General features: G+C 36.3%; 1 protein-coding gene and 1 pseudogene across 1 annotated transcript; both read right to left on the bottom strand.

Moving 5' to 3' along the window:
- Positions 1–38: 38 nt before the first annotated feature.
- Positions 39–2,921, bottom strand: LOC142522967 (uncharacterized). Its single transcript, XM_075626587.1, has 10 exons — positions 2,729–2,921; positions 2,486–2,644; positions 2,214–2,397; positions 1,903–1,959; positions 1,745–1,815; positions 1,422–1,500; positions 1,260–1,319; positions 875–978; positions 743–803; positions 39–650 (listed from the first exon to the last, which is right to left on the bottom strand). Exons 1-10 carry the CDS (start codon positions 2,848–2,850, stop codon positions 249–251), a joined length of 1,299 nt encoding a protein of 432 aa, XP_075482702.1. The 5' UTR covers positions 2,851–2,921; the 3' UTR covers positions 39–248.
- Positions 2,922–3,220: 299 nt separating this feature from the next.
- On the bottom strand, positions 3,221–9,717 carry LOC142537137 (uncharacterized; annotated as a pseudogene).
- Positions 9,718–11,055: the final 1,338 nt, after the last annotated feature.

Raw genomic sequence — 11,055 nt, 5'->3', positions numbered from 1 at the left:
TGCTTTACCAGAACAAGCGTAGACCGTGCACAATGAAGTCCCAAAAAATATAAATTTTTTTATTATTAAAACATACGACAGAATTACATGATTAATCTCGAAATCGACATTAAAGGAAATCGACATTAAAGAACAACTGTTCTTAACACACTTTAACTTCAATATCTCAATGTACTACAAAAAATATTATGGGACTTCCGAACCAAGTTAAAGGTTGGCCAGCCAAACTTCAAGATTTTCAGAAATCATTATTCCTCAGCTGTTGTTTGGCCCTTCTTATCATTTCTACCTCGTTTTCTCAACTCCCGTCTCTCTGCTGAGTATTGTTTCTTGATTAACAAATTCCGTGTTGCTGTTTTCACTGCCTCGGAAGCTATTACAAAAGCTTCTTTTCCCATCGATAACTTGCCTTGAAGCGCTTGAAGCAATGGCCCTCCTCCAGGTAGATCAGTATCTTCTAAGACTAGGGTCTCATGTTCCGTTGATTCCAAGTTGTTTGCAATGAAGCCTGAAATAGTCCTCACACGAACCAAAGATTCAGAATCACTCGTGTGTAAAGTGGATGCACCCATTACCATCCATAACATGGGGGCCAAAGAGGAAGCACCCACACTGGTTGGAATAAACGTCTCTCCTTCAACAAAAACCACCTGCAAGAAATATTCAAAAAGAGGGTTATATACTAAAGAAAATTACCTCGCTCAGACAACTCAAGAATTTTGAAGAGCTTACAAGAACTAACTTTGATCTTAGTGAGTGTCCGGTTAAGGTGGTTGCATCGTAAAAGCATCACGCCTGACAAGCTTTGGTCGAAAAGAACTTAATTAAATATCAACATACATACAGAAGTATACACGCAACAAAAATCACATACCTCTGAATGGCTACTGCAACTAGTGAACCATCGGAAGTTGCACAGAGATCTGTAACAGCAGGCAATATCTCATCTTCTCTTCCATCAGAATGTAAAAATCCTGCCTTCAAGAACAGAGAATTTAAACCAAACATGAAGTTTATATTTTTATTATTGATAAGAATTGAGAGAAATTGAGCTGGAATTAGGAACTCTAACGCCATAACAATCTTCCAAAAAAATAAATAAAAATAAATAAGTTTTTCGTAGAAAATTTCAATGGAAAACAAGCCAACAAGGTATATTCTTGGCTCGAATTGCAGATTGCAAATTTGTTGTTCGGAATCAAGGAAAGGTGAATTTCAATCAAGAAATACACTTCTTAATAAAAATCCAAGCAACTTACCTCAGCACCAATTTCACAGGTATCTAGAAGAGAACCAGAGGCATGTTCCCACAAGCGAACCTGCAATTCCACCATGATTTGGTTAGCCCATGGCAAATGAATGCTCGTTATTTTTGGGAGTTATAGTCATAAAACTTTGAAGAAGTATATCAATTAACTCACCGTTGAATCACCACTTCCAGAAACCAAAAAGCCCTGTCCATAATCCGGAGGAGTGACAAATGCTAGGCAGGAAACAAACCTGGTAACCAGCATAAGAGAATGAGAGCCAAGCAAGAAGTGGAGTCCATTACAACTAAACATATACTTCATATTCATATTCATATTCACTCTTTAACGACCATAAGCTGCAAAGCCAAAAAAACTAACCTCCCTCTTTAAGTCACTAGCCAGGAGACACCACCACAATTAACAAAACAAAGAACGTAAAGCTTGAACTTGATTATTGTTATGAGTACACAAGAGTGGACAAGAAAGAAACTGACTCTGTATGACCAAGGCAAAAACTCTGTATTTCATGAGCTCCATTCAGGGGATTCTTCGGAAACAAAGTGACCTGTACGAACTTCTGTAAGAAATGGTTTCAAATAACAAAAATCAAGATGGATACTGGCACCATGATAAGTAGTGGAAGTTGTTTTACACGTATTTTGAAGTCTCGATCAGCACTAACGATGTATCGTCCATCTGGTGAAAACTCCTGCACAATGATCACAGATGTAATTGAACTGCAAGAGAATCTTGGTTGAAGCAAGAAAATGGATTACATGATGAGAGTAAAAACGCAACTGAAACAACAAATCATGCTGCTCAAATATAAGAAATGAACACAACCTGTATGCACTAATGCCGAATGAATGTAACAATTAAAACAGCTAAAACATCAAATGATATTCCACTGCACAAGAACCAGTAAGGATAAAAACACATAAATGTTGGTGAAAAATTCCATACCAATCTAGTAATTATGCTGCAATAATGAGAAAGAGTCGGAACCGCCTTCTTATGAACTGCAGACATACTATTTTTGTCACAGTCTCCTATGTCCACAACATACACGGCGCCAAACTTGTCGGCGAAACATATAAAAGACCCATCATCGGTGATCGCGACAGCAGTCACTCTTTTTTCTGAAATCCTGATCATTCACCGAAATTCAGTAAACACTACGGCATACTATTTTTGATTACTAGAGAAAAGTTTTCTAAACTCAGTAAAATGCTTACACGGAACAAACACAATGCCAAGAACTAGTATCCCAGATTTTGACTAGCTTATCATCTCCAGCTGACACAAAAATCTCCCCGTTTAAGCTATAACGAATTGCCCGAATTGAATCCTTATGCCCACCATTTTCATCAACCAGGGTAACTCCACAGAGTTCTCTTCAAATCAATTATTGAATCAGTGCATGACGTACTGCAGACTTGCTCATATTAACAAAAAAAAAATACCATTTTTTCCCTTACTCAAGATCGAAAACCCGGATATCTGACCCGATGGATACGGATATCGATTTATGGGCCGGATGGACTGAAATAAGGGCCGGAACAACCTTCGCTTCCAGCTTCTGCTGGCTTTCTTCCTCCATTCTCTTCGAACCAGGATTCGCAGAAACGAGGATAATTAGGGCTCATCCAGGGCTTTGATTGTATTGGCCTGCTTCCGGACCCAATAATCGTAATGGGCTGGTTTGAAGATACATCAGTACTTTTAAATATTATTATTTTTAAAATAAGACCTGTCTTTTTAACACAGTAAGAAAAATATTTTCTCCGTCGAAATATTAATTTTTTTAAGAAAAACAACATAACTATTCTTATAGATACCAACTCATTGATTAAAAAGCTTCTTGATCCAGACAACTAAAGCAGGTGATACATATATTCATATTAAAAATTTAAAATATTAATTTTTTTATATAAAGTGTAACTATATTGATATAATTTTTTTTAAATGCCATCTTTGAGTTATAATTTTATCATGGATAAGATTAGAAACAAGGAGTTCCCAGTGTCGAAACATCCACGTCGGAGAACAGAACAACATAATGGTTCAATCCAAAGTATTGGAATGCCAAAAAAGGTTGGCCCCAACTATCAAATTACAAGCATTATATGGGGTGGCCGAATGGACAACCTCTGAGCTTAAGCAGTGTGCATCGAATCAGTTCCTGCTCGTAAATTTGGCCGTTACTCTTGATATAGAGCTCACCCTTAACAACTGCCATTGGACCTTGAAGGCAACCATAGTCGTGAACCGTCCAATCCGGCTTGATATTTTCCAAGACTTGCATTATTGACAATACCTTGTTCATATATGAACTTTTCCCACTATAACTACATCAGTGCACAGCAGAACTCAGTGTAAGTCGAACATTATCTTTTCCTATCTGCTTGATTGCAATCCACAGCTGCCATAATACTTCCTCGTGGTTTCTTTCACAAAATCAGTAAATGTCATCCCATCCTTCAACCGCGAAGATAGTGGTGGAACCGTTCCTCTAATATTTCGAATCAATTCATCTGATTCATGCTCAGTATCTCCTGTTCCCTCACAATCCGACTCTAAATTCTGATCTTCTTTGAAGTGTTCAATTTGGTATTCTCTAAGGGAAAAAATCTTGCTCCATGCCGGCTGCAAAAACATGACAAAAGTCTGTCTAGAAACACGATGAAGAGTGGATCGAAGCTTCCCTTTTGATAACACATCCGCGGATTCCCCACCTGAACAATGAAACTCCCTTCAGCAGCTTTCACCGAAAGGACGAGACTCTTCCTCAGATGAAGAATTTGCAAATATGTGTGGCCCATTGGAGAGTCGCGTGTTGGAGATTCAATAATATTAAATCTATAAATCATGTTATTAAATCCATATATCACAACACGCCAGGAATTCATGTCGAATTATCAGAAAATATAAATAACAGTAAACACGTACCAGAATCCATTGATTGATCTAGCGTCAGAGTTATGGATCTTCCAAGGCAACAGAGAATTGACCACCTTATTCTTGCCTTTGATGGGAGAAGGAGAGAGATCTAGAATACGTGTGCCGTATGTATTATGCGTTATATTCTCTGTGCCTTGGGGACCATAACCTTATATAACCTTAGCAGTCTTCAACCCATCATAGAAGACCTAATTGGGCTGGGCTTCTACACATAAGGTGGACCATACCAATTTATTTAATATTTTGGAAACCCATAATTAATTAGATCACTTTATTGAGTCCTTTATTAGATAGCTTGTCCATGTATAATTAATTAAATTATGTGAGCCCACAAAATAATTCCAACAGTCTCCCACTTGGGCCACATAAGTTATCCGGATATTGTATATGCAAAAACTGGAGTGAGCTCTTGCTATCTAAACCAAAATATTCCTTAACAATCTGGTCTATCGATTATACCAATATCGAACCAAAGTAGTCATCGTTACATTTAAAATCACTAGACCCATCAATGATCACAATATTAACATAATCAATAACATAGATCAAGTATGGATGTGTAGCATGGAAATACATAAATGTGATCCCAGAATAAAACCTGTATTTCCAACTGGTCCTCCTAATGACTCAAAGAGTCCAATAACAGACTTTCAACCAAATGCTAAACCGCAATGAAAGTCATCACTTTATTTCAGAGTAATGCAAATAAACCTTAGCCTGTACAGAAACTTAAATCATGTCAAATGAGTCAATGCTCAAATCGAATACAAACTCCCACTGTACAGGCACATCAACTATATGGACAACACCAATGTGTGTCACATGCCCAAAAAATCTTGGGTGGCCAACCCATGACAAACGCATCCGCAATTATAGAGTTTGCAATAACAAGCTCAATTGACACATAACCACTCTGAATTATTTCCTTCCAACTGGAAACTTCATATCAAAATATTTTGACTTTGACAAGTTTCAGTTGTTCTTTAAGTATAATATAGCGGCTTTATTATTACAATTGATCCTCAATGATTTCTTAAACCAATGATCATTACCGGTGATAAAATTCTGCAACTTTATTCGGATTCCAAATATCCAACTATTTCCAAATGTCAGATTTCCGATGTGTGAGCATAAAATCTTTAGTTCACTTTATGTACCGCATAACCCGATTAATAATCCAATGTCGGGTTTCTTAAATATCTGCTCAACATTCTAATGATGTTCACAATATCTAAACAATGTTCTCTATAAATCCGAATGAGATTACCACATGATAAAATTTATACCAGCACATATGTACACATAAACATCAATATATATTTCTCAATGTTGACTTTCCAATTTACTCACTCCCACTAAAGTCAACATACGAAATTAATTTGCATTTAATTTCAAAATTTCATGCATGCATAATGTCAATGTCATTTAAAATATTGATGTTCAATTTATCAAGCTTATCAATCAAAGAACTCATACCAAACATATTTGAATTTCGAAAAACTGAAAATACCGCATTGATAAATGAAAAACTTGATTTGTCTAAACATGAAACTAAAATCAAATTTCGTTTTTTTTTTCAAATTCAAATACCATAAAATAAAAAAAAACTCAGTTCCCAAATAAAGCTTTAGAAAAAAAACACCAACAGTTTTATTTTCATTTTCCATAAGATGTATCTTTCACCATCAGTTGGCAACCGGCTCCTTAGACAACCCTTTCTTTGCACGCCAATTGGCGTATTTGGGACAATCCTTCTTCACATGCCCATCAGTCCTTTTGCAAAAGAAACAAGTGATCACTTTATCTTGTTTCTGTTGCTCCATATGCTGTGAAGTCCCAGAGTTTCCTTCCTTATTGCTCCATTTCCTTTTCTTACTGATGCAATTACCTTGATAGTTAGATGTCAAGTGAGCACTTTCAATCACATCTTGTTTCAATCTCTCCTCTTCCTGAACGCACTGCGCAATAAGCTCATTCAAAGTCCACTTTTCCTTCTGGGTATTATAACTTATTTTGAATTGATTAAATTGCGCAGGCAGAGAGATCAAGACTAAATGCACGACTATGTCTTCCGACAATTCCAACTTGAATGCTTTTAGTTGAGTCACAAGATTTGATATTTCCATTATGTACTCCCTTATGTTCCCTTTCTCTTTGTACCGCATTGAGACAAGTTTATTCAGAATAGTACTTGTCTCGACCTTTTCGTTTGCAGCGAAACGATCTGCTATTTGAGTAAGAAACTTTTTGGCATCATTTTCTTCAGGAATTGCGCCCCTTATAGTATCTGGAATGGAGTGTTTCATAATCATCAGACTCATGCGATTTGATCGCTCCCACTTTTCCAAAGAACCCTTTTGATCAGCAGTTCCTGAACTGGTCAAAAGTGCGGGGCGATCTTCCCTTAGCGCATAGTCCAAATCCATGCAGCCGAGCACTATCATAACATGTTCTTTCCATTTCTTGAAGTTTGAGCCATTAAGTACTGGAATGTTGTTCAGATTGGCAGATATAGAAGATGCTATAACAAAATAGAACCAAAAAAAAAAAAAACTCACAGTAAAATATAGTCCATGCATATATTTAAATTAAATAAATCACAAAATATAATCATGCTGGTGGTCGGCTCATAAAAAAAAAATTACCTAGCACAACATTGATATTTAGTCTTTGAACAAAAATAACAATTTGTAAGTGGTACACTCAAAAATCATGGTTATTAAATATTGATAATAAATTCGGCCAACAATATGCCTTTCTTTGGACCGACAATTGCATGCATGGATAAATCCGAAATTATCACATATTTAGCACCACATATTGTGCTAAAATTTGGCCAGAAAATGATCTTCCTTTGGGCCGATCATTTTTCGCATAAATTTAACACAATTTAATATCATATAATGTGTCTACAATCTGGCAAGAAAATAATCTTCTTTTGGGCCGATTAATTTCTGCATAGTTTTGACACGCTTTAAGATCACATAATTATGTGCTTATAATCTGGCCAAAAATAACCTTCCTTTGGGCCGATTATTTTCTGCATAGATATAAACACAATTTTTTTTTTATAAAGTCTGCAATCTGGCCAAAAAATAGTCTTCCTTTGGGCCGGCTATTTTTCGCATAGATATAAATGCACTTGAAAAAGATATATTGAATCTAAAATCTGGTCAGAAAATAATCTTCCTTTAAGCCGATTAATTTCCGCATAGATCTAGATATACTTTAAAATCATCTATTGTGTTTGAAATTTGGCCAAAAAATAATCTTCCTTTGGGCCGACTATTTTTCGCATAAATTGAAACACAATTTATTTTGAACTTGAACAATATCTACATATCTCAAAAAATCACTTTATTAGCATGAACAAATTTAACCAAATTTGAGATACAAGATATTAATTTAACTTTGATTGGGCCAAATAAAGCATGAAGACTAAATTTGCAAGAAATAAAATATTTGCACCTCATAATTATTCATCCACAAATATTTTATCGAAATAAACAAAGACGATGAAATAATGAATAATTCCATTTTAATTTTATTTCATGCAATTAAATTTTGAAATAGTCGAATTTAATTTTCACAAATCAGAATTGCGGAAGTCAAAAAAATAATTAAAGGTCAAATTCTGGATTTCAAAATTTGGACAACCAAACAAGGCCTTAAATTCAACCCAAAAATCAATTCCAAAATTCGAAACCCTAACCCTAACCCTAAACACGGCGCCGCCACCTCCTCCGGCGACACCAGTCAGCGGCGACATTACCCAGGAGTCTAATAACCATGGCGACCACTAACATACCATCTCCAACCACCCAAGAGGTCTGAATTCGATCGAAATCTCCCAAAAAAAAGACGGAATACGCGAGGATAAAAGTTCCGAGATACATGTGAAAATTCGATCATGTTACGGTGTTTTTCGATCAATAGACGGTATGGATACAAGCGCCTGAATGTTGCGAACAAAACGCCTCAGAATTCGTCGCCGGAAATCGGCCGTCGACGTCCGATTTTCCATGAATCCGGCGGCCTATCCCAGAATCCGAAAATTCGAATTTCCGATTTTTGTTTTGTTTTTTTTTTTAAATTCGAAAATAAATCTGAGTTTTGGATGAAAAATTCGAAAATTCTAGATCCAAAGAGTATGAATTTATTCAGATCCAAATTCAGAAAATTTTAAGAAAAATCGATCTGAATCCAAAAAATTTATAGACAAGAAAATCGTCTCAGATCTGAGAATAAAACATACTTTTCTGTTTTGATCCTTCAATAAACAAAGTTCTCATAATTCAACATGAACGTGGCTCTGATACCACTTGTTGGAGATCCAATAATATTAAATCTATAAATCATGTTATTAAATCCATATATCACAACACGCCAGGAATTCATGTCGAATTATCAGAAAATATAAATAACAGTAAACACGTACCAGAATCCATTGATTGATCTAGCGTCAGAGTTATGGATCTTCCAAGGCAACAGAGAATTGACCACCTTATTCTTGCCTTTGATGGGAGAAGGAGAGAGATCTAGAATACGTGTGCCGTATGTATTCTGCGTTATATTCTCTGTGCCTTGGGGACCATAACCTTATATAACCTTAGCAGTCTTCAACCCATCATAGAAGACCTAATTGGGCTGGGCTTCTACACATAAGGTGGACCATACCAATTTATTTAATACTTTGGAAACCCATAATTAATTAGATCACTTTATTGATTCCTTTATTAGATAGCTTGTCCATACAATTAATTAAATTATGTGAGCCCACAAAATAATTCCAACGTCGCCTTCTTTGGCATCAGTTTCATCGGATAACATAAAGATTGGAGATGTCAAAATGGTGAAAATCCCATAATCATAATGCCACTTCTGCCACAAATCCGATTCATCGTCAATCCCGATACTACGTCTATCAAAGGCAGAACGACCTTTTCCTCTACATTTTTCTTTGATAACTACATAATCGAGAATCGAATGATAATGTATTAGACGGGCTTTAGCCGTGCCACATTGCAATAAAGCTATGCTCTAGCTCGCACCCACCAAGTCTTTTGCCGCAAACTCGAGAAAGAAGAACAAATTCCATCATACAAGAACCTAATTCTAGAAATGCAAGCCCTAGATTACTAAAGTCTGAACCATCAGCCTCAGCTTCCATTGACTCGCAAAATTCACCAATAAATTCTTGATCATACTTCATCTGCATTGCAATTCTTTAGCGGCACACCACTTCCCAGATTATACTCCTACTCACTCACCAAAAACAGATATCCACAGTAAAAAAATGCGAACGTAAATTAATTATGATTTAATTATAAGAAAGGGGTTTTACCATGAGAATCTGTTTCCGATCATCGTTACCGAGAAGGGAGAGCTTTCGCGCCAAAGGTAGCAGATTCCGGCGGAGAGCCGCGCTTTGGGTTACTGAGAAGGGAGAGCTTTCGCGCCAAAGGTAGCAGATGTCATGCAAGACTTGATCAGATAACAACTCTAGCCGTTAGGTTTCACAGGGAGATGCCGGGACTTTTTTTTCAAATTCAAATACCATAAAATAAAAAAAAACTCAGTTCCCAAATAAAGCTTTAGAAAAAAAACACCAACAGTTTTATTTTCATTTTCCATAAGATGTATCTTTCACCATCAGTTGGCAACCGGCTCCTTAGACAACCCTTTCTTTGCACGCCAATTGGCGTATTTGGGACAATCCTTCTTCACATGCCCATCAGTCCTTTTGCAAAAGAAACAAGTGATCACTTTATCTTGTTTCTGTTGCTCCATATGCTGTGAAGTCCCAGAGTTTCCTTCCTTATTGCTCCATTTCCTTTTCTTACTGATGCAATTACCTTGATAGTTAGATGTCAAGTGAGCACTTTCAATCACATCTTGTTTCAATCTCTCCTCTTCCTGAACGCACTGCGCAATAAGCTCATTCAAAGTCCACTTTTCCTTCTGGGTATTATAACTTATTTTGAATTGATTAAATTGCGCAGGCAGAGAGATCAAGACTAAATGCACGACTATGTCTTCCGACAATTCCAACTTGAATGCTTTTAGTTGAGTCACAAGATTTGATATTTCCATTATGTACTCCCTTATGTTCCCTTTCTCTTTGTACCGCATTGAGACAAGTTTATTCAGAATAGTACTTGTCTCGACCTTTTCGTTTGCAGCGAAACGATCTGCTATTTGAGTAAGAAACTTTTTGGCATCATTTTCTTCAGGAATTGCGCCCCTTATAGTATCTGGAATGGAGTGTTTCATAATCATCAGACTCATGCGATTTGATCGCTCCCACTTTTCCAAAGAACCCTTTTGATCAGCAGTTCCTGAACTGGTCAAAAGTGCGGGGCGATCTTCCCTTAGCGCATAGTCCAAATCCATGCAGCCGAGCACTATCATAACATGTTCTTTCCATTTCTTGAAGTTTGAGCCATTAAGTACTGGAATGTTGTTCAGATTGGCAGATATAGAAGATGCTATAACAAAATAGAACCAAAAAAAAAAAAAACTCACAGTAAAATATAGTCCATGCATATATTTAAATTAAATAAATCACAAAATATAATCATGCTGGTGGTCGGCTCATAAAAAAAAAATTACCTAGCACAACATTGATATTTAGTCTTTGAACAAAAATAACAATTTGTAAGTGGTACACTCAAAAATCATGGTTATTAAATATTGATAATAAATTCGGCCAACAATATGCCTTTCTTTGGACCGACAATTGCATGCATGGATAAATCCGAAATTATCACATATTTAGCACCACATATTGTGCTAAAATTTGGCCAGAAAATGATCTTCCTTTGGGCCGATCATTTTTCGCATA

The sequence above is a fragment of the Primulina tabacum genome, chromosome 2, assembly GCF_025594145.1.
Source record: "Primulina tabacum isolate GXHZ01 chromosome 2, ASM2559414v2, whole genome shotgun sequence".
Taxonomy (NCBI): Eukaryota; Viridiplantae; Streptophyta; class Magnoliopsida; order Lamiales; family Gesneriaceae; genus Primulina; species Primulina tabacum.
This window is presented reverse-complemented; position numbering and strand designations above follow the sequence as displayed.